The sequence below is a fragment of the Spermophilus citellus genome, assembly GCF_964194105.1.
Source record: "Spermophilus citellus genome assembly, chromosome: 6".
NCBI lineage: Eukaryota > Metazoa > Chordata > Mammalia > Rodentia > Sciuridae > Spermophilus > Spermophilus citellus.
Genome location: NC_138187.1, coordinates 63,931,392 through 63,955,923, shown reverse-complemented (window position 1 = coordinate 63,955,923; position 24,532 = coordinate 63,931,392). Strand labels below are relative to the sequence as shown.

The 24,532-nt window shown below is 38.3% G+C and overlaps 1 protein-coding gene across 5 annotated transcripts in view; it reads left to right on the top strand.

Annotated features, from left to right (window-relative positions):
- MPP7 (MAGUK p55 scaffold protein 7) overlaps positions 1 to 24,532 on the top strand; it is a 258,247-nt gene that overhangs the window by 217,896 nt on the left and 15,819 nt on the right. For 4 of the 5 annotated variants that reach the window (XM_081298034.1, XM_081298033.1, XM_081298035.1 and 1 more), the window contains 2 exons: positions 9,923 to 9,940; positions 10,559 to 10,729. In XM_081298034.1, coding sequence (XP_081154160.1) covers positions 9,923 to 9,940; positions 10,559 to 10,729 — 189 coding nt within the window. The remainder of the gene's footprint in view (positions 1 to 9,922; positions 9,941 to 10,558; positions 10,730 to 24,532) is intronic. The other variant, XM_081298036.1, reaches the window with a different exon arrangement.

The window sequence follows — 24,532 nt, the reverse complement described above, 5'->3', positions numbered from 1 at the left end:
AGAGATGGTGAGCATTTTTTCATGTACTTGTTGATTGATTGTATATCCTCCTCTGAGAAGTGTCTGTTCAGGTCCTTGGCCCATTTGTTGATTGGGTTATTTGTTATCTTATTGTCTAATTTTTTGAGTTCTTTGTATACTCTGGATATTAGGGCTCTATCTGAAGTGTGAGGAGTAAAGATTTGTTCCCATGATGTAGGCTCCCTATTTACCTCTCTTATTGTTTCTCTTGCTGAGAAAAAACTTTTAAGTTTAATTAAGTCCCATTTGTTGATTCTTGTTGTTAACTCTTGTGCTATGGGTGTCCTGTTGAGGAATTTGGAGCCTGACCCCACAATATGTAGATCGGAGCCAACTTTTTCTTCTATCAGACGCAGAGTCTCTGGTTTGATATCAAGTTCCTTGATCCATTTTGAGTTAACTTTTGTGCATGGCGAGAGAAAGGGATTCAGTTTCATTTTGTTGCATATGGATTTCCAGTTTTCCCAACACCATTTGTTGAAGATGCTATCCTTCCTCCATTGCATGCTTTTAGCCCCTTTATCAAATATAAGATAGTTGTAACTTTGTGGATTAGTCTCTATGTCCTCTATTCTAAACCATTGGTCCGCCCGCCTGTTTTGGTACCAGTACCATGCTGTTTTTGTCACTATTGCTTTGTAATATAGTTTGAAATCTGGTATCGCTATACCACCTGATTCACACTTCCTGTTTAGAATTGCTTTTGCTATTCTGGGTCTTTTATTTTTCCATATGAATTTCATGATTGCTTTGTCAATTTCTACAATTTCTAATTGTCTTCTGTATTTCTGTAGCATTTGTTGTGATATTGCCTTTTTCATCCCGTATGTTAGTAATTTGAGTTCTTTCTCTTCTTCTCTTCGTTAGCATGGCTAAAGGTCTGTCGATCTTATTTATTTTTTCAAAGAACCAACTTTTAGTTTTGTTAATTTTTTCAATAGTTTCTTTTGTTTCAATTTCATTGATTTCCGCTCTGATTTTAATTATTTCTTGCCTTCTGCTACATTTGCTGTTGTTTTGCTCTTCCTTTTCGCGGGCTTTGAGATGAAGTGTGAGCTCATTTATTTGTTGGTTTTTTCTTTTTTTGAGGAATGACCACCAGGCGATGAATTTTCCTCTTAAAACTGCTTTCATTGTGTCCCATAGATTCCGATATGTTGTGTCTGTATTTTCATTTATCTCTAAGAATTTTTTGATTTCCTCCTTTATGTCTTCTGTAACCCATTGATCATTCAGTAACATATTGTTCATTTTCCATGTGATGTAGGATTTTTACTTCCTTCTTTTATCATTGATTTCCAGTTTCATTCCATTATGATCAGATAAAATGCATGGTATTATCTCCACCCCTTTATATTTACTGAGGGTTGCCCTATGGCATAATATATGGTCTATTTTTGAGAAGGATCCATGTGCTGCTGAGAGAAAAGTATATCCATTTGATGACGGTTGATATATTCTATATATGTCAGTTAAGTCTAGGTTATTGATTGTGATATTGAGTTCTATAGTTTCTTTATTCAATTTTTGTTTGGAGGATCTGTCCAATGGTGAAAGAGGTGTGTTGAAGTCACCCATAATTATTGTGTTGTGGTCTATTTGATTCTTGAACTTGAGGAGAATTTGTTTTATGAATGTTGCAGCACCATTGTTTGGTGCATAAATATTGATAATTGTTATGTCTTGTTGGTGAATGGTTCCTTTTAAGAGCATATAATGTCCTTCTTTATCTCTTTTGATTAACTTAGTCTTGAAATCGATTTTATTCGATATGAGGATGGCCACTCCTGCTTGCTTACGAGAACTGTGTACGTGGTATATTTTTTCCCATCCTTTCACCTTCAGCCTGTGTATGTCTTTTCCAATCAGATGTGTCTCCTGGAGGCAGCATATTGTTGGATTTGTTTTTTTAATCCATGACACCAGCCTATGTCGCTTTATTGGAGAGTTTAGGCCATTAACATTCAGAGTTACTATTGATATATGGTTTGAACTTCCATCCATGTTTGATTGTTTATCCTTTTTTTTTTTTTTAAATTTAGTTTGTTTCTCCATGATTATCTTTCCCCTCGCCCTCTGTCTTTACTGAGGCACTTCCCACTGATGGTTTTGGTTATTGTTTTTCATTTCTTCCTCGTGTAGTGTTTTGCTCAAAATGCTTTGCAATGCAGGTTTTCTGGCTGCAAATTCTTTTAACTTTTGTTTATCATGAAAGATCTTTATTTTGTTGTCATACCTGAAGCTTAATTTTGCTGGATACAGAATTCTTGGTTGGCATCCATTGTCTTTCAGTGTTTGAAATACATTGTTCCATGACCTTCTTGCTTTCAGTGTCTGTGATGAAAAGTCCGTTGTTAACCGTATTGGTTTACCCCTAAATGTAATCTGTCTGCTTTCTCTTGTAGCTTTTAATATTTTCTCTTTGTTCTGTATATTGGATATCTTCATAACAATGTGTCTTGGTGTTGGTCTACTGTGATTTTGTGTGCTCGGTGTCCTGTATGCATCTTTAATTTGTATATCTGTTTCCTTTTTTATTTCTGGAAAGTTTTCTGTAATTATTTCATTCAGCAGGTTTCTCATTCCCTTGGTCTGAATCTCTGTACCTTCTTCTATCCCGATGACTCGTAAGTTTGGTTTCTTCATGTTATCCCATAGCTCTTGGATGTTTTTCTCGTGATTTTTTACCAGCCTTTCTGAGTTGGCTAGACTCTTTTCAAGATGGTATATTTTGTCTTCATTATCTGACGTTCTAGTTTCTACTTGCTCCACTCTGTTAGTGATACTCTCAGTTGAGTTTTTAATTTGGTTTATCGTTTCCTTCATTTCTAGAATTATTGTTTGATTATTTTTTATAATTTCTATCTCCTGATAAAGATGCTTAACTTCTTCTTTTAGCTGTTTATGTAATTCATTCTCAATGTGTTCTTTCGCTGCTTGAATTTGCTGTCTTGAATCCTCTTTAAGGTTCCATTCCATCTGTTTAAGGTGTTCCTTGAGGTCTTTATATGACCATTTTTCTGATGACTCTAGGTCCTCCTGAATATTTATAGGCTGTCCTGCATTGTTTGTACTCCTTTTCTTCCTTGTTTCTTGAAGCTGCTCATGTTGCTTCTTGTTCTGTTTGACTGCTGAGTTACTGTTTATTCCTATAAATTTATTTGATGCTTGGGAGGAAAGGTATTAGAAGGGAAGGGAAGAAGTCACTAAGGAGAATGAGAGTAGGCAGGTAGAATTCAAGGAAGGGGGGATAAGAAAAATGAAAAGACAAAAGAAGAAAGAAATAGGAACTAAAAAAGAAGAAAAATTTTAAAAAATAATAATAATAATTAAAAAAAAGTTAAAATTAAAGTTAGAAGAGAAAGAAGAAGAAAAGAAAAAAAAGATAGAAAAATGAAGATGAAAGAAAAACCCCAATCAAAAACATGAACAAAAACAAAGACAAAGACAAAAACAAAAACAAAAACAAACAAAAAAAAAACTAATAAATGCCGTCTTAGAGTTTGATTAACTTCTCTTCCACTAGGTGGCGCTGTGCCCACCAGGTCAAGTCTTTCCCGTCAGTATGCGGTAACCAATCACTGTGCAGCAGCTCCTCCCAGACTGGGCGAGTCTCCAAACCTGAGTGCCTAGGGCCTCCTCTTGTGTCCAATCACTTCCACTTTTCCTCTAGCCAGGCCCCTCTCACCACAATACTGGCTACAGGCCAGGTCTGCTGCTCCCAGAAGCTCTGTTTTCATGTACAACTGGGCTCACTCCTCCAGATTGCCATTCCCTCAGACCCTAAGTTTGTAGAGCTTGGGGCTGAGAATCCTCAGCGAATTTTACTTGCCCTCCGGTAGCCACACCCCCGTAGCTGGTGCAAGAGACCTCAGCAGTCAGCCCTGGCGGGAGCGGCAGTCCCACACCACCTCTGACTCCCTCGGGCTGGCTGTAGCACTCACAGGAGAGCTGGGAGGGGCCCTTAAGATTTCCCCGATGCGTGGAGAGGGAAAGCCAGGGGTCCACACACCTGTAGCAGCAGGCTTCAATGCAGTTATCTCCTCCGCCGCAGCTCTGCGACACCAGCCCTCCGCCACAGTGGTGTCCCCCGCAAATGGCGACAGTTCGCCTCCCCCTGCCAGGCGACCAACGCCACGGGAGTCCCCACTGTTTCTCCCAAGCCCCGCCTGGACCCTGCGGCCACTACCCACGAAGGCCCGGCAGGCATCCACCTCCGTAGGATGAGAAGGGCTGACCAGCCGCCTCAGCCGGATGGCTTAATGCTGAGTCACAGCTGTCTGTCTCAGCTTTTCAGATGCAGCGGTGTGGGGCGCGGGGCATGGAGAGGCTTACTCACTTCCCGCCGCCATCTTCCTCCGGAAGTCATGTTGTGACTCATGGTCCTGTGACTTATTTTACATTGCTAGGTCCGAGACGGCTCGCCTCCCTGGTTCCCGCCTCCAGCCGCCCAGCGGGGCAGCGAGGATTACTCTGGGCTAGCAGGAGAGAGAGAGCCTTAATTGTATTTAGAAGCTGTCTTTTCCCCCAGAGAAAAAAATTATATTTTTAATTCCTAAATTAAGCTTCTGTTCTCTTTGATAAATTTTCCCCATAAATTATTTTATAAAATCACAGAAGGCTCATCATTTTTTTTCTGTGATGCATCTGTGTATGGCCTTTTAAACATTCTTCTTCACTTCATCATTTGCTACTTAAAGCAAAGCTGCCGTGGCAAGCATTTTTTTATTATACTAAAAGGTCTACTTAAACATGTGGATCATTCTATCTACTGCATAGGGTTGCTGTGAGAACTAAATAAATCCATGTAAAACTAGATAAACTAATCCACATAATATTCTTTGAGCAAAGCATGACATCTAGCAAGTTCTCAATAAATATCAGTGATTACCACACTAATATTGTTTTTCTGGTACTCATATTACTAATAAGAGAATAAGCTCAAACTTAGACCAAGAATCACCTTTTTATGTCATGACATAATAAGTAATCTGTTCAGTAAAAGATGAATATCAACATAAATTAGTAAAAGGCTTGTTCATTTTTCTTGGACCACTGATGAATTATTTAGAAAAACATAAAGTTAAAACCATACTTTATAGGCTTGATCTCATGATTACATTTGATTAATTCCAGATGGGATTAAAATAATTAAACATAAAGCCATGCAAGCCATTTTTTAAAACTTCAGAAATTTTAGGGGAATATTTGTCAGACCTAAGAGTAGGAAAGTCGTTAAAACAGTGGAAGAAATCAGAAGAAAATAAATATGCAGATTCAATCACAGAACCATTTTAAATTTCTTTATGATTAGTGAAAAGTTATAATTAAAAACCTTAAGACGAAGAGCTTATTTATTAAAATTTCTGTGTATTTATGAAGACCATCATCAAAACATAATCAAAATGCATTAACCAACAGTATACAGAAGAAATAAGAACTGTAAGCAATAAACATGAAAATGTCCAACCCTGATACCAGTTAAAATAACAATGATGTACACTTTTTTACTTGTCATATTTAAAGAAGTGAATAGAAGTTTATTTAAGGAAAGAATGGTGAAGTGGGTAAACACGTACTGCTGGTGGAAATGGCAATGGAGATGCATCTGGACAGGATCTAGCTAGCTTCAGCAGTCCTTGCTAATGAAATCAGTGACACATACAGCTATGTACACAGATATTGTTGGAGTCTGTTTCAGATAGCAAGATGCTTTAATGGAGCCCTTTATAGTTTTTTCTTAACTTTAAGCATAGCTATACAATTAAATAATGAATAAACTAGTCATCAAACATTATATCTACTGGAAAATATTAGCCAAGTAATATCTCCTTGTGGTCAGGGGACAACCTGCAGCTGTAGTCTCATTCCAAAGTCACTTTCCTATTGTAACAAAGTGATCCTGATATTCCTTTCAAAAACACAAATGTGTAGCAGCTGTGGGTAAGCTCCCTGGGGGGGGGGGGACCTGTCCATAAAAATGTTGAGCCAATTATAAATTACAAAAATGTGAAATATAATGAAAACATATTTTGTGTAAAACTGGTTCCCTTCCATGTCAGTGCTCCTTTTCCCTTTTTTCTCTTTTAAAGTCAGCTCTTGCTAAGACTTTTGTACTGAAAATTGACTGAAATTAAGTAGGCTCCAGGTTATTTATTCATAGAGCTAAAAGGCCTTTCTGTTCACTCTAAGTTTACAGTTTGGGGGCTCCCTTGTAGTAAGAGAAACAAGATGTAAAGGTAAGAAATTATTAATGTCCCTTTCTGACATAGTTTAATTTCCTTTATGCATAGACTCGACCAAGGTGCATTGACCCATCACTCATTATTTTAGTGAAGATTGAAAATTAGAGACTCTGAATTGTCAAGAAGGGCATGCCAAGTGCACTGTCACCTCTGACTACCCAGGAGGACAGAGTCTAGAAAAATTGCCCTTTTTCTTTTAATCTATAAAATAATCAGAAATGAGGACTCCAGGCTTTATGACTTTTATTAAATTCTTTGTTCTGGCCATGTTATTGGTCACTCTGCGAATTTTTCTTGTTTTCTTACTCTGTGTATGCATATATACTTGCATACTCGTGTGTGTATGTATATGTGTACGAGTGTGTGTGTGTGTGTGTGAATGATGTGGGTGAGTAAATATATCACATGTATGTGGAGCAGTTAAGTAAACAAAAGATATGAGTAAGGGACAGAAGGGAAGGATGCTGTTTCAATTTAGGTAGTAACAAAAATAACATGCATTCCTAGAAAGAAAATCTTGTTGTTTTTCTTTAAATGAAAGAATAGTTTTAAATGCCTTACTAATTAAATAAAGTACTTGAGGTATTTTTAATTAATTAATTAATTTGCTGGAGATTAAACCCATGGCCTGTGCATACTAAGCATGCACTCTACCACTTAGCTGCAAACCAGCCCTGATTAGCATATTTAAATCAGGCTTTCATTTTAATATTGTCTCTTTTATAATATTAGCCAATTTTAGAATAATTAATGTACTTTTCCCTTCTCTCTAGAGTCTGGGTTATGGGAATACTTGTTCCTGCCTTCAAGGTATTTTCAAGTAGGTGGAGACATAATCAAGCATCAGCCTGTTGCTAACATATGGAAGCATTTACCATAGGCTGGGGACTGGCTCAGATGCTCTACCTGAACAATTTAATCTGTAACCACCTGAGAGGTGGATACTGCTGTTATTTGCATTTTAAAATAAAGAAAATGAATCTTAGAGAAGTTTTCTGAAGCTCTCCAAGATACACAGCCGCTGGTAAGTTGGCGGCAGAGACCAGTGCATGTGCAGAATGCCCACCTCCAGCCTTTCTTCCTAACACTCAGTGACTCTCCTGCACTCAGAGGTTCCTGTGGCCAGTTGACCACCTTTGCTCCTGTTTTGTCAAATAAGTATATGGGTCAAGGCATTGAAGCTTCATTTGTAACCTTTGTGTACCCACTTGATTTGAAGTCCCTACTGAAAAACTGGACGGGTATGAGTCTAAGAGTGACAGTCACCAGGGACATCTGTGCCTAGGAGAGGGAGCAGGCCTGGATGACTTCCAGAGTTCCTTCCAGCTCTAAGGTGTTTACAAAGTGTTCTGTTCTTTGATCTACATCTATGAATTTTAACTCTTGTGAAAACATCAAATATGTCATGCTTGCTTTGTTGAATATGGTGAAACAGGAACGACAGGGTTTTGGTCACTGCCTTTTCTAATTACTTTAATTCTGGAAATGTTTATCAAGCATCTCTTCTGTACGGAGCCCTCCACTGCACCAAACTATCCCATGGAACATGGTCTCCATCTTTTGATGTCTGTCAGCACAACCTCACTTAGAAATCTGATCATCATCTCTTTTCCCTACCTTTTCTCCCAACTGTTTATGATGAAAGTTAAAAGCTTCAGTGAATAGTAATTAGATAAATACTTGTTCTGAAATTTAGGATTTAGCTGTGATTCACTGATCAGAAAAAAATTCAGGTTTTACTTTTGGACTTTGTTTGCTTTGGATGAAGCATTTATGTTTTAATTATGTCCATTCCTGTGCCAAAAGTTTGTAGTGATTTAAGGAAAACCCTCCTTCTGTACAAAGAATAATTGTGAAGGAATTTGTAGTTTTACCTGCTTATCCTATAATTGCTTCTCAGGAGTCAAGAACCATGGAAACCTGAAATTAGAACACTGAAATACCCACATTTGACCTTTTCTAACTAGAATAGCTAATGTATAATTTTTGTAGTTTTTCTGGATTCCAGTCTTGAGTCAGCAGTCACAAGTGACGGAGTTAGGGGTAACTGGTGGGTTGGGATAACTAGAGGCTGCAAATTAGGAAGAGACCTGTGTCTGAGAGCCACTGGACTAACACATGGGAGTCATTGTAAGCATCTCATCACCTCTTTTGCTATTGTAAAGATCATCCATAGAAGGGATTCTTTTCCTGGGTTCTCACAAGTCTCTCCCAGTGTCCTAGGAAACAAGAGGAACAGTAGTACTTCCTTGGGCCCTTCCCACAGGGGGTTCCATTTTCTCAGCACAGAGGATTTTGAAAGTCACATATCTTGGTCCATCCCAGAACCAAGGTCGTGCATTTCCCCTTTCGAGTCCTCCTATTTTGTCTCTGGGTTTCATGAATGGGGAGGTGTGCTTCTCCTCTTTACCTCTCTAAGGAACCTTAAGAGAGACTTTCTTCCTCATTTCAAATCCTTCAGATACAATTATTTCCCTGAAGTAATCCAAAGATCCCCTCAACTCAGAGCAACTCTTAGAGAGCCAAAGAAATATATCATCTGATCAAATTTTATTAGTCTATTCTTAATATTTTGACAGATTTTTGTTACACTCTGAATCCATAAGGAGTCATACAACTACATGTTTCCATATTATTTAGTTTACATCCTATTAATTTGTAAACCCAATGGTAATAATTATTTACTTCCTTTATATCCCCCCAAATTCACATAGATCAATTATGTCATTTTTACATTTTGTTTTTAAAAATATGTATTTAAAAAAAGTCTTCTATTTTTCTAGTTTGATGAATATTCTTCTTAAATAAAATATATTTTTATACATTTAAAGGTATACTTAGATTTCATGCTATGAAATCTAATTTTCCCTTACTGATGCTATGGAGCTGATGTAGAATACATACAATGTTTCAATAAGCGAAGTATTTTCTCTCTCCTTAAAGTCTTGATTTTGAGAGACTATCAAGTTGGTTAGAGAGTTCATTGCACATCTTAGTGCATTCTTGAATAGTATGTGTGATGATTATCACATATCTAGAAAGGAAATAAAACTGGACTCATGTGACAGCATGAAGAGTAAACAGAATGAAATTGGCATTAACTAAGAAAAGCAACTTTAGCTGGAATATTCAAGTCCAAGCTGCAGAAAGATAAAGTACACGTGAAATTTTTTAAGTGTTTAAAAATTATTTTAGGGGCTGGGGCTGGATCTCAGCAGTAGAGTGCTCGCTTAGCACGTGCGAGGTGCTGGATTCGATCCTCAGCACCACATAAAAAGAAAGAAAATAAAGATATAAAAAATTTATTTTAGTAAAACATCATATGACCTATTGGAAAGGGGAAATGCACTACCTTGGTCATGGAATGGGCAAAGATGTGTGACTTCCAAATGTCATATGACCTATTATTTTAGTAAAACGTCATATGACTTATCCTGAAACTTATTTCATTTTGTGTGCTTCACATCATAGATGCATAGAGTTTCTATTGGAAGCTCAGTCATTTACTCCACCCCGATAGAATCACATTATTGTTAAATGACTGCTTAGGACTGACCTGTTCTTAACTGAGCCTGATTCTGTCATCCTGATTTGTGCATAGGCATATTCAGTACTATGTTTTCCCTAATTCAGTTTTGTTTTTTATTTAATGATAGATGCTGTCTGTGCCACAGGTATGTTGTTAGGTTTTTACTCAGAATATCACTTTTTTTACTATACTGCATGAAAGAGTTTGTCATTTATGTTTTAAATGCTTGTATAAGATTTTTAACTTTCTCTTATGAAATGTGTTCACCAGTAAGTCCATGATAAATAATCTTTGTGATTTCTGGCTTTTTTTTTTTTTTTTGCTCCATTATACAGTTATTCTACTCACTGATTTTTGAAAAGGGCTCTTCATGATTTAGAACCAAATGGAATTTATTTTATTATTGCTACATAAGTAAATGTTAGATAATCCTCTTATAGATTTTCTATTTTGATGAAATTGCTTAGTATCTAAGTTGTTTCCCTTACTAAATGCACTTGTAACAATTACGGTGATTAAAATTCGACACAACTTGGAAGAATATTTTTTGTTTTGTTTTGGGTCTTTATGGTGCTGGGGATCAAACCCAGCGCCTCACACATTCTGGGCATACACTCCCCAAGCTACAGCCCCAACTTTGAGGGTTTTGTTTTGTTTGGGTTTTTTAAAAAATTATTACATATGTTATATGCGTGTGTGTATACACACACACACATATATGTATATATGTACATAATTATACACACACTTTTTTTATTTGCAGCTGGTTTTAGAAGAAGTTTTCGTCTTAGCAGAAAAGATAAGAAAACAAATAAATCCATGTATGAATGCAAGAAAAGCGATCAGTATGATACAGCAGACGTACCCACATATGAAGAAGTGACACCATATCGGCGACAAACTAACGAGAAATACAGACTTGTTGTCTTGGTTGGTAAGTGTTTTTGAATGTAATTCTGCAAAAATGTGCAAAATAATAAACATTTAACTTTGAAATGTATCATAGTTGACATTTACAAGCTAAAAATCCCATCTTGAACAGTCTTTGCTTAGTCTCTAAAATGAAATCTTTTTAGTCTTTCATACTTACATGCCATTCAGATACTTTTAAGTCTTCTATGAGGTTTAGTCCTGGCAAGCTGGGGAAGCCTCTCTGGGAGAGGTGATAGCAGACATCACTGCAATGATAGTTGTATCAGAGTAACTAAATAATAGAAATGGATATTTTAAAATATAATGCAAGTTATTTTCTATTCATTTTGAGCAGTCACCGTGGTAGAAGGTTCTTACCACTTTTAGAGCTTCAGCAAAACAAATTATTAACACAGAGTTCTAGGGTATTCCAAGCAGGGCTGTCAGTTAATAAAAGTGACTTGAGGTAGTAAGTACAAGCTGGTCTTTCGCATCTATCTTGTCCAGTTTCACAGACATCCCAGCCTTGTGCTGCTCCACCCCACCTCCACTGTGGTTCCTTAAAAATGTGGTAAGAGCCATGTCAGTTTCCAGGATCCAAGCCAATAATTTTGGAAATGTTTTCAGAATAAAGGAGCATGGTGTCTCTTGTTAATTGGCTTTTTATAAACTCAAAATGACAGTTACAGGGAAGAGAATAAATGGAAAGCCAAGGAATTGCCCCATTTCAGTAAGGTGAAGGCCTTTGAAAGGTTACAAAACATTAATTCAAACAGATGGTGGGTGAATCTTGGGAAATGATGCAGTTGCTCACTTCAAATGGCACTGGAAGTGATCATTAGCACCATCAGGCATTAACTCCAAGGAAATTCCAGTTTTTCTTTATTAGCAGTATCCATATCTCCTCACCTGAACCTCCCCATACCACACCTCTGTAAGTATTGATGTTAGGTAGAACTCACAGCATCTGAACTTCTAGCCCTGGTAGAGTCACGCTGATGAGTAAGAACATACCATGACTCATACGGTGCTGGTGGTCATGGATAAATCCTGTGGTCCCTCATTGACCTTATGCCTGTCTCCCTCTCTTTGTCCCCACTGTGGCCCTCCATCATGGCACTGATCCCTGCAGCATCTCTTTTGTTCCCATTGCCTCTCCTCCTCAGCCCAGAGGAGATTCACTGTAATAAATGGGCAGAGATAACATGATAGTGTAACTCTTCATTGCCCTAACATCAAGGTGACCCCCACAGCTAGGCATGTGGTGCAGGCCTGTAATCCCAGCTACTCAGGAGGCTGAGGCAGGAGGATCACAAGTTTGAGGTCAGGTGGGTAACATATCGAGATGATTGTCTCAGAATAAAAAAAGTTTGGAGTGTAGCTGAGTGATAAAATGTCCCTGGGTTTAGTCCCCAGCACTGGTGGAAAAAAAAAATGACCATCACTTCTTGGAGTTATGATTGTGAGCTTTGACCTTTCCATAGGAGATCTGATTAAAATAGGAATTTTACCTTTTTTTCCCCTCCCTGTAAGTGCTAACAATTAAAACCCTTTCCTTAGGGGTAAGAATAGTAGGTGGATGAGGCTAAACTATAAGTCTGTGTACCCAGGTAATAATAAAAGGAAGTCATTGTCTGAAGCAGATATAGGTGGTTGATGGCTATGGAAAAGAAATAGCCAACCTGTAGACTCTTCCAAAGGAAACAGGATGCAGTCATCTTGTGTGTGGGACTGTTCATTGTGTTCTGCCCCAGGGTACAGATGAATGTAGTTCATCACCCCTCCCTACAGTCCCCTTAGGGTATAAAGAGGAAGAATGCTGTGTTATCAGCTGTCCAACACCAAAACAAAATATTTTGGATAATTATAAAAAGAAAAGCTCGTTTTGGCTCGTGGTTTTTGAGTGCCAACATGATTCTTTCTACAAGGAACCTCACACCTGACTTCATGTGGTAGGTTGTAGCCAGAGCACAGGCACACTGAAAATCTTATGAAAAATTATCCTCAGGCTATGTATATAAAGTGTATATGAAACACCAAGGAATTTCATCTGACCCCATCACTTTGAGCCTGTGGTAAGGCAGCATATCATGCCAAGAGCAGGAAGTGGAACAAAACTGCTCACCTCATCATCAGGAAAGCAAAGAGAGAGAAGGAGAAAGGAACCAAGGTCCCTCAATTCCCCTGGGGGTTGTACACCTCCAGTGACCTAAGGACCTCCCATCATGCCCCAGTTCTCAAAGGTTCCACCTCCCAAAAGCTACCCAGAAGTCCAGACCTTTAACATGTGGACTTTGTGGGGAACATTTAAGATCCTAATCATAGCAAATGCCAAAGGAAAATAAAGCTGTTATTGAGCTGCAGTAGGTGCAAGAGTCCTAACCAGGGCTCATTAACTGGGATAAAACACAAGGGGATCACCATCTGAGCTACCAAGCTCAAAAACCCTTGTCCTTGATTTCGCACACCCATTGGCACTGGAATGCCAATAGCAAATACATTAGATCCTCCAATATTGCCTCACAGTCCCTGAGGCTCTGGTTATATTTTTCTGGTACTTTTTTTTTCTCTTTTTCAAATTCAATAGTGTCTATTGGTTTATCTCCAGAATCCCCAACTCTTTCCATTATCATCTAGGTATTTAGTCCCCCAAGTCAATTTTCTCCTTTACATATTGATTTCTTTCTGTTGTTACATTGCCAATTAATTCCTTTCCATGGTTGCTGTTGGTCTGCCCAGGATTTTATTTTTCCGACAGTTACAAGTGTGTTTTATCTTTAGCTCACAGGGCTGAGTTAAACTGATGCTTTATTGTTTTGTACTCTAGCTTCAGAGACATCTTGGGGATGGCAACTGTTGGATTTTTTCTTAAGAATTGGTCGCCTTTATCTTGTTCTTTGTATGTTGCATATTTTCTATACCTCATATGTTTTTGCATTTTACTGACTGGGAGTGTTATCCCCCACCGCCTCCCAAACACACATACTCACACACACACTCAAAAACATGGGCTGCTTTGTAGGCTGCACCAGTGAATTCCTGAAGCCATTCTCCGCCGATTTCCCTGGTCTTTCCCTCTGGTGTCGCTCACACTTGCAGCAGCCCACCTGGGGTGACCCTCTTAGTCACCAAGAAAGGTTAGGTTAGGAAAGGTCAGCTTCCAGTGTCTGCCTTGGGTGTGTTCCCTGCATGTGGCACTTGGGTTAGTCAGAGACGTGCACAGTGACTCACACTGAGTTCATTTCTCAAAGCCTTCATTGTCCTTCTCTGGATTCATGACATTGGTACCCAGCCCAGGGGTGAACCCAGAACCTTTGTGGAGACTGAGCTTCTCTGAGTCTCTTCGTGGAGACTGCCACTGCTCCCCTCTACGACTTTGAGATGGGTCCTCACCATGTTTAGGCAAAGCCCAAGATAGGAAGAAAAAGTAAAATAGGAACTGCCCCCCTCTTGGGGGATCACCTGTCACATCAAGTTCCTCTCATTATCTGGCTGCTTTCATTTACATTTTAGAGTACTAAGGTTATTGTGTTTTATGCTTCATCCAGAGAGTTTGGTTATATTCAGTGGAGAGATAGGTGGGCTCCCCACCACTGTGGTACCAGAACTCCTAAAACTGTAATCTCACAGGCACAACCTGGCCTCTCTCTCTGGTGTACTTCAATCAGCATCCTCAGACTTGAGCAATGAACCCCAGTACTCATGTCTCCCCGTTAAGAGTTTATCACAGTGTCATCCCAAATACCTTTGTAGGTTAAAAAAAAATACCCCCAGAAACAGATCAAACTTTCCATTGTCAGCCCCAAGTCGCACAGTAACCTAAGGTATTTTGGCTTCTGCTCTATATGAATGCTGTTGTCTAGATCGGCAGTCGTTGAACTAAAATTCTTCTGGCTGAAACCTTGAGCAAATAAGTTAATTTATTCCTATGCACTTCAGTTGCCCTATTTACCCTTGCCTTTCAGTTCTCTGGGTTCCTGGCACTTGAATTCTGAGCTGAGTATGGACTCTGCTTTTTGGGAGATGCCAGACCTTTCCAACAGACAAATCATCTCCCTCTTCTCACTAAATTTTTATTTCCAACAGGATCCTAAAGCTTTGTTTTCTATCCTATGGTGTCAGCCCTGCTGCCATGATTACTCTTCCTCTGTCTTCTGCTGGCAGTTCTTAACATGCTGACTGAGCCCGGATCCTCAGTGGAGATGCACTCTTGATCTCCTGGTGGGAGCTTTACCCTCAGGATGTTCCTAAGCCAGAACTAAATGTAGCTTCTCCCAAGGGCACAGTCAGGAAGGGCTCATCTTTCCTTGCCGTGTGTCTCTCCTCCACTCGTGTATCCTCACTCTGCAGATACTTCTGGGCCTTGAGTAAATAGCAGTTCAGTTACTTCAGTAACAATCCTATTCTGTCTTTTTGTTGCTTTTTACTACTTAGCAGGTTTCTTTACTACTAAGATCTAGCTATATTGTTTCACCACCCTCTCCTGTTTCTGGCTCCTTTCTAATAATCCCCCTGAGTTTTTAAGTTTTAATTAGTTTCTCAAGTGGGGCCTTTCCTTCTCCATGATATGGAATGCCATTAGCTAAAGGCTATGCATATATTATTGCCTTCAGTCATCAACATGACAGTGTAGTAAATACTTTTATGCACCCATTTTTATAGATGGAGAAATAAAGTACAGAGAGAAGTAATAAGTAATCTGTCCCAGGTCCCACAGTTGTTAAGCTGTGGTGTGATCAGACTCAAGCAGCTGGAGACCAAAATCCACTTTTTTTTTTTCTTGTACCAGGTAATTTAGTCAGCTTTTTTGCTGCTGTGACTGAAAGACCCAACTTGAACAACTGTAGATGAGCAAAGGTTTGTTTAGGGACTCATGGTTTCAGAGGTTTTAGTTCATAGAAAGTCAGCTCTATTCCTTGGGGCTCAAGGTGAGGCAGAACATAGAACATTCTTGCAGAAGACTCTGGTAGAGGGAACCATCTCATGTGATGATGAGAAAGCAGAGAGAGAGATACAACTCTCCATGTACAAAATATATACCCCGTAGCCACACTCCCAATGAACCCCTTCCTCCAACCACACCCCACCTGCCACCAGTTACCACTCAGTTAATCCCACTAGGGATTAATTCACTGATTAGGTAAAGGCCATGACTCCATCATTTCTCCTCCAAAGCTTGTTGCATTATCTCACATGTGAGCTTTTGGGGGGACACCATATCTAAACCATAACACGAGATATTGAACCCAGAGTCACTTAACCATTGAGCCATATCGCCAGCCCTTTTTTTTTAAATTATTTTTTATTTTGAGACAGCATCTCACGAAGTTACCTCTGGCTTTACTAAATTGCTAAGTCCACCTTTGAACTTACTATCTTCCTGCCTCAGCTTCCTGAGCTGCTGGGATTACAGGGATGCACCGCTGTACCCAGCTAAAACCCTCTTATTTCACTATGGAGTATGACTTCCAATCTGTAACATCAAGGATATTCTTTACCTCCATTCTATATCTAAATATTTTATTTTTCTTTTTTCCTCTTTGACTTAGGCTCTATGCATTCTTTTTCCTGACAAATAACTTCTCATTTTGTGAACATTTGGATCTGAGTCTACCAAAAGCATCTATCATTCCCCTAAATCCAGCCCCCTTCACTACCCTCAGATTCTCTACTGCAGCCCCCAGGTTGGTCCAGCAGGCTTGCCAGGCTCTTCTCCCTCTTCCTCACATTCATTCTGCATACTACCTAGGGGGAATCCCTGTATTGCACACATTATTGTTTCACTGTCCCTCTTCACAACACTGATGAATTTCTTAAGTATTCTAGGCTGGTTTTCCTGGGATTTCCCTATCAAATCTGCAGCCTTCTTGGAGTAATTCTCCTGATACCAAGGAAGGTTCTGTTTGTGCCAGAGCTATTTGATCCGTCTTCAGAGTTGAGAACTTACCTCTTAGTTCTTTTTTCATAGCCTCAGACAGAGGCAGCTTTGGAGAATACACCAAGGAAAGAGCCCAACTAACCTTTCCCCTCTGATCTCCAGCCCCTCCTCCAGGGCTTCTCAGACTGTATGTAACATGCATTCCAGTCACCTAGGGATCTTACTGATATGCAGTTTCTTGCTAGTCTGAGACATGGTTTGAGAGTTTGTGTTTCTAACAAGTTTCCAGATGCTGCTGGCCCCCTTAATGAGGCCATGCATTGAGCTTTTTACCTGTCGCTACTGGTGATAATTCAAGTGCCACAAGGCACTAGTACTGTGCATGCAGGGGGCAAAAAAGCCTCATTGCTGTGGTCCAGCAATGTGTTTGAGTGTGTTCAGTTGCCATTAACCTCTCTGGTGGGTCTTTGCAAACTGGCTGCCGATTATTTTGCCCTTATTGGGCATCACCTTTCAGTTTTGTGCTCTCTTGTGCCTGTGTTATGATGATGGCTAAACCTTTTGGTTTTATCCTAATCTGTTCATAATTTGCTCGGTGATATTTTGGGTTTGCTTTGTTGGTTTTGATCAATTGATTCATTATTATTTTTAGCTTTTATTTTGAAAGCCCTGAAGGAAAAATAACTGAAATTCTGTAGCCCCATTTTGGAGAAGTGGCTGATATAATGGAGTATTTAAATTGATAACAGTGGCGTTGCAACAGAACAGACTGAATGAAGAATATTAATCTTATTCTTTTTTGTCACATCATATTACATATCATAGCCGGGGAATAATATATATCTTGTGTCTATGAAAAATTAAGAGAAAGATGTAAACATGTTATGTTCATGTAAACTTCTTAGGAATGTTTCTATTTATGGAAGACTTGTAAACCTGCCAAAATGCCTGTACAGGTGGAGGCTTGCACAACTTCCCTGGTGCTACTGAGGAGCCTCAGAGTGTGTCCTTCCACTTCTGTGCACTCTGTGGCCTTCCATGCAAAATGACATTCTGCAGTGGAATCCGGTGACTGCTCAGGATAGTTTTATGAAACTTTCCTTCCAGAGCGTTCCCTATAATTAGAGTTCTTCCATATAGTCACTGCTCAGAAAACCTTTCTGCTGTGTGTCTGGCATCTTTGATGTAGCAGAAGTTTAGAGTTTGTTGCCTGAGGAAATCTGCATCTGTGAGGCAAAGTAGCATAGAAGGAAAGAAACAGGCCTTTGGGGGCCTTACAGGCAGAGCCCCAATTCTATTCTGCCCGATCATGTGACACCTGTGTCATTCACATTCTCTCTGTCCTTCAGTTTCTCCATCTGAAAAGTACCAATAATAAGAACACTTGTTTTCTAGACTTGAAGGTGAAACTCAATAATCTTTGCAAAGACTTAAACCAGTTCCTAGCGGCTAGTAAGGTTTTAATAAAAAGCCGTTCTTGTATATTATCTAAAAATACTAGCAAGATAAACATGAAATCAAGTGTGAGCGGGCTCCAGCTGACTTTGATCTTCAGTGTTCAAAACTCTTATAAGTTAGATCATTTAGCAGTTTATCATCCGAAATAGGTAAGCAAGCAGGAGATACATGTTTTGGAAGCTCTATCTTGCTCTTGAGTTGACCGTTTACTTTCATGATCTTGTAAAAAAAAAAAAATTCTATACTTGGGATATATTTCCATGACTTCTACAGCAGAAATATATCCAGTCTGTCTCTACCCAGTGTTTTCAAAACCATTGGGAGTAATGACATTTACTCCCTTTACTTTCATGATCTTGTAAAAAAAAAAAAATTCTATACTTGGGATATATTTCCATGACTTCTACAGCAGAAATATATCCAGTCTGTCTCTACCCAGTGTTTTCAAAACCATTGGGAGTAATGACATTTGCCTTGAAACTGTTATATGAACATCATTGGGGAGGTGCACACTATTTTATTTATATTATTACTATAATAATGCATAATTTTTATTCTTGGATCCTATGTTCAAGAAATAAAGAGAGACCGAGTTGTTACTGTGGCATCATCATGGCATCAGAAGACTTTGAACTTTGATTAGAGGCATTTGATTTTTCCTTCATTTTGTAAACGTATTATTCCTGAGGCACATTTAAGCCATAAAACATGTCCATGATAGTTTTCTGTTAAATTTTCTGCTTTTTATTTTCTAAAAAGTGTTGAGAAAACTGTCAGGCATTTAGTACGTTTTCCTACATGACAAGTTTTATCTTTAGTAAAATCTGACTTTTTTCATAGTGAAGTAATAAAGTCAAATAATGAGGGGGCACTGGGGAGAGGAGCAGGAAGAAAGTCTTGGTGTTAAAAAGCTACTAAAACACTTTCTGTGGTCTAAGCCAAAACTAGAGCTGAAATTCATCTTGTGGATATTCAGACAATTTGCGACTTGTTCTGTCTGGTTATAAGAGGAAACTAATAATAAATCTTTAATAAATAAATCTTTCTGTATATTTCACATTTCTAACTTGAGCATTAAGTACTGTTCTGCCCTCCTTTTGTGCTGGATCTTACATGCTGCCTGAAGACTGCTTTTCAGAGGTCATTTGAATAAATAGACATTTATAAGACTGTCATCGTTTTTCCATAAAACCATGATGTAACACAGTCTCCCACATAAAGCAGAGACGAAAAGTACTCTCTCAGAACTAAACGTGAAGGTTAATAGGTGTCTTAGAATTTTCATTGCTTTTGTTGAACTTCCATCGAAAGCTTGTAGGAATTAGTCTGCTCTGGAGGATTTTTTGTAGATAACCATAAAACCAAAAGTCATAATTAAATTTATGAGTGTGTGATGCATTTAAAATTATAATCTTTGTCTAGAAGAAGCAAATGTGCTCTTCATTAGAATCACAGTTGGCTTTTGATGCCATTGGTCTTTTTATACTCAGGCTTAATATCTGGGCCTAAGTCATAGTGCTGTTCATTCAGCTGATTTTCACAGAAGACTGACTGCCAGCCTTTGTTCTGGACATGTGGGCTCCTTAGTGAACACCACAAGCATTCTTGCCCTCAAGCCATTTACATTCTAGTGGAAGAAGATAGACCAAAACCATATTTGTAATAAATTAATGATAATGATAGAGCCACTTCTATAGCTGTTAGAAGGTGGTAAGTGCTGTCGAGGAAATAATAGGGCAGCTGGTTATGGGGGAATTAGGATTTTGGAACCAGGACATGACAGATTTTGATTCAGGATTCCTGTTGCCCTACTAAAAGGTTACATTCAGAGCAGGTTTGAAGGAAGGTACTCAAGCCCTCTTCTACTTAGCTAAGGAAGATGGGCATGATTGTATCTTGACCTTTTAATTTTATTCTCCCTCTTACCGTAGCTCTGAGATAGAGGTAAGGCACATACTTACGCCAGTCTCTGTAAGTCTAGGGCAGATAGCTGGTGTGGAGAAAATGATGCTCTTTCAGCAAGCTTTCTGCTCCCTGTTTGTGTCCTTTTTTCCTTCTTTTCTGGACACTAGCATTACAAACTGATGCTTCATTATTAACATTTTTTTCCCATTTTGAATGCAACAGAGGCAAGGAAATCTGAATTTCTATCAAGGCTTCTTAGAACAGCCAAGTAGCTATACTTATAGAGTTCGATTCCAAAGGAACTTTAAATTTAGTTTTATAAACAGACTTGTCACTCTCAAATGCAATAATCCAGCCACCCACTAATATGATAATTCAAAGACTGGGTCAAATGTACTAGCGTGTATTTTTTTTTAATGCCTAGAGCAACCAGATAGTAGTGCTACAATATGATAAGTATACTACAACACATGTCTGATCTGAGGGATACCTAGAGATTTTGTTTGATATATCTTATAGTAAATCAAATGAATAAGTATGCATTTTCAGGTAACAAGGCAGTTTGGATATTTATTGCAGACTCTAGTAATTCTTCTACTTTTCTCTGGATTGTAAGAGCAACAAGTCTGGCCAATATCATAAAAATGTCTATAGAGAATTGTGGAAGCATTTTCATGTGAAGCAGTACAGATACACGGGCGGTGAGCACATAATAAAACCTACATTGATGTCAGTAGCCTTCCACATAATGTGCTCTTTTTATGTTTACAACAAGATGTACAAAGATCCTAAGATCTGAATAGTATTTTGTCAGACCAACAGATATCCCTCCAATATACAACTTAATATTGAACTTAAACCCTTGAGTTGTTCAATTCAATACTCACCAGCTATCAGAAAAACTATACCTAAATTCTAAGCCAGACATTTACAAATAAAAAATACTTTATGCTCATTGTTTGTAGACAGCATGTCATTTGAAATATAACATACATAAATATATATCTCACATTTCATTGATTGCAATAAAAGTATTTTCACAATAGTAATAATAATAGTTGCTATTCTAGCAAATACTTATTCACTTAGGGTGTGCATGAACATATTAATATGTAGGTGATTGAAGCTCCAAAGTACAGTGCACAGGCATGGCCTGAGACATTTTTTTTCTTTCATGTAAGAATGTTGAACAATATTTTAAAGCCCTCTCAGGGCACTTACAGTAGTTTGAAAGTACTTGTCTAGGTACAGGTTTTATTGCCTCAGTGCTTTTTGTACTCACTTAGATTTTTCATTTTTTAAATTATCTATGTCTGTTTCAGATTCAGAAAGTAGATCTCTTTGGGAACCATATTACAGAATGAAAAACACATCAACTATGAATTAATTTTGAAAGTGTATTGTGCCAGCATTCTAATAAAAATATTCACCCATAGCGTTTGTTACAAATAATAAACACACATATTTGTGGTATGAAAAGATAAAAATCTGAAATAAAAATATTTAACCTCCTATAACAACAATAATATTAGCTGATTTAGGGGGTCCTTTGTGGAAAAGGTGTCATGTGTCTAAATTACCTTTCTATATAAGTGAAATCTGAGAATTTGTATATGATTTTTTAACTTTTTAAGATATAAATGAATGTTTGCAGATTGTTAACAGTGACTGTTTCCTTAAATGTAACATTTAAAGGGAACTTTACTAGCATTATTTTATTGACACTTTAAGTGGGCTATATTTCTTTGGCTAAAATGAACTTTGTTTTTAAATAAACTCACACTTGACACATTTGTCTGCTTTCAATAAGGAGTTACTAATTAAATTGAAATCATCATCATTCTTTTGAAAAGATCATAGAGTAAAAAAAAGAAAGACTCAAATTTTTGAGCAAACAGAAAGGCTTTTTAATACTACCTAAGCCACATTCCAGATGTGTGACCTTCTGAAAATTACCTAACCTTTTGTTGTCTCCGTTTTCTCATCTGTGAAACAAGGATAATGATAGCTTTCTTTTAGGGATATTTTGAAGATTAGTAAGGGTGTATGAAACCATGTAACGCATGCTTGCCACATGAAAGGGCCTCACCTTGTCCTTGTCATCCTCATCATCATTCCAAAGCCTTCTGTCTGCACTTTAAAGATGTGTTATGTAGATTCTCTCCTCTGCTTCACTTTACCATTAGCAAGTGCAGTTGAAAACAAACTGAAATCTATTCACCTGTGTACATACAAATATATTTCCCCTATTGTAAAAAAAAAATGTTATGTAATGAAGGGTGAATTGAAGCCATCCCATTGAGGAGTCATATGAATGAACCTCAGTTTACATCCCTAAATTGCCTACAGTGTAAACAGCCTTTGTATTCTATATAAAAAATGGCCACTAAAATTATTGCAAAAAAAATGAGAGTCTAACCACAGAAGGGGGGGATACAGAACAGGAATGTTGTGGTTCTTTCAAAGTCAAGATAAACTGCTAAACTTCTCTAGTATGGGTGGCAGAATTGATTCAAGGTCCCTGCAGGGAAAATGCTATTTTTAGGTCTGCAAGACAGTTTTATAGTGAAAATGATTGAAATTATGTCCCTATTTTAAGCTTTTTGCAACAGTGCTTCTACCTTTGAAAGTGACAATCTAGAATAACAATCTTGACATATATGAATGTGTATTCCATGAAAGGGCAATAAAGTAAATTCATTTGTAAGGGCTAAATTATAAAATTAACATATGGAGGCCAAAATTGAATACCATCAAAATCTAAGGGTATCGCATTGGAGACGGCATACTTTTTCCTGTAAATGCAAACACTTGTAGTTTTTTTTCTCCACAGTTAAATTAAATCTCTCTTCTTTTAATGTGGATATTAGATAAGAAGAATATGCTAGTCACTGAGCAAAGTACCTACACTCCTCTGGAAAGTACTCCAGAGCTGAGACCTACTAAAGAAATGCTAAATTCACATCACTTCAGGATATCAATGGGATGCTGTAGTGTCTAAAAGGTAGTGTTGAGAGCCACTGTCTTATGGAGTAAGGGGAAGTTGCTAGAGAATTGATACCTGGCAACAGTATGGGGAAAGGTATTGAATGACCACTAGGGGGACAGGTGTTTCTGTACAGGGTGCTGGACTGAGAAGTATAGTAGAGAAGGAAGGTGCAATTCCCAACTCTGCCTCTTTGTCTTTGTTCACACTCTTCCCTCCACCCAGAATGCCCACAAATACTCTTCTCTGTCCATCTGTAAGTCCTTCTGTGTTAGTCAGCTTTTCATTAATAGGACCAAAATACCTGACCAGAAACAACTTAGAAGAGGAAAAGTTTATTTCAGACATTCAGTGCATGTCCAGCCAGCTCCATTGCTCTGTCCTGAAGCGAGTGGCATATCATAACAGAAAAGCATGCAGAGGAAAGCTGTTAGCCCTTGGCAGCCAGGAAGCAGAGAGAAGAGAGGGCCTAGGCACAGGATATAAGCCCCCAGTGACCTCCTTCTTCCAGTTATGCTGCACCTGCCTAAAGTTATCCAGTATTCCATTCAGATTATTAATCTACCCAATGGATCGGTCCACAGATGAGGTTGCAGCTTTCATAATTGCCCCAGAACCCCACCACTGCACCTTGCTGTATTAGGGACCATGCTTCCAAAGCATGAGCTTTTGGGGGAACACTTCACATCCATACCAAAACACCATCATTGTCTGACTTTAAACAGTGTTCTTTTTCAAAGAATCTTCTGACCCACCAGGTTGGAAGAAGAGGTAGGCAGTGGGATAATCTCAAGTACCTGGGCTCTATGCTAGGCACTGTACATAAGATCTCATTCATTTCACCCAAGAACGGAACATTACCACTCAGAATAACATCTGCACAGGTTCAGTGTACTCCCAGGAGCACAGGAGAGGGAATACTGAGTGGAAGAGATGGGAAACCCAGCTCAGGCCAGGTGGGCCCTATAACCTGTATTCTCTTTGCTGCAGTACATAGTCCTTAAATGGACCCTAATGGCAGTGCTGTGAAAAGTATTTCAATAGAAAAGTAATGCTGGCTATTTGGGGCTTATGCCCGTCTAACTTTGATTTCAGTCTCCTTTTTGAAACTGCCCTTTGATTTTTAGTATTTTAACTGGTTACTTTCTTGGAAAGTAGAGTTTGTTTAGTATCTATTATTATTACAACATTTACCATATGCCTTTTGCTTGTTGTTGATGTTCAGTATGTGTGGGTTGCTTGATTTAAATGTGTAAGGTCTTTGCAAGTTTTGAAATGCTTAAGGACTAACCAAAAATATATATACTTCTCTTATACTAAGAGAAGGTCTTGGCAAAGGTAAATGTGGCCATAGTTTTGCAAATTTAAAATGCATAGTGGAATTTACATCCCAAATAAAGTCAAGGTCAAAGGTCGTCTTTTATTAAAACTTAAAGATACTTAGAATTGAAATTATCACTATGGGAACCATTGACCAGTTTTTTTAGGTGCACTTATTTTTTAGGATCTTATGCATACCATTAATTGTTAATATATTCAGATACCTTGGTATTTTTCATGTAAAGCATTTTTATCCTTTTTGAGGGAGAGATCAAGAT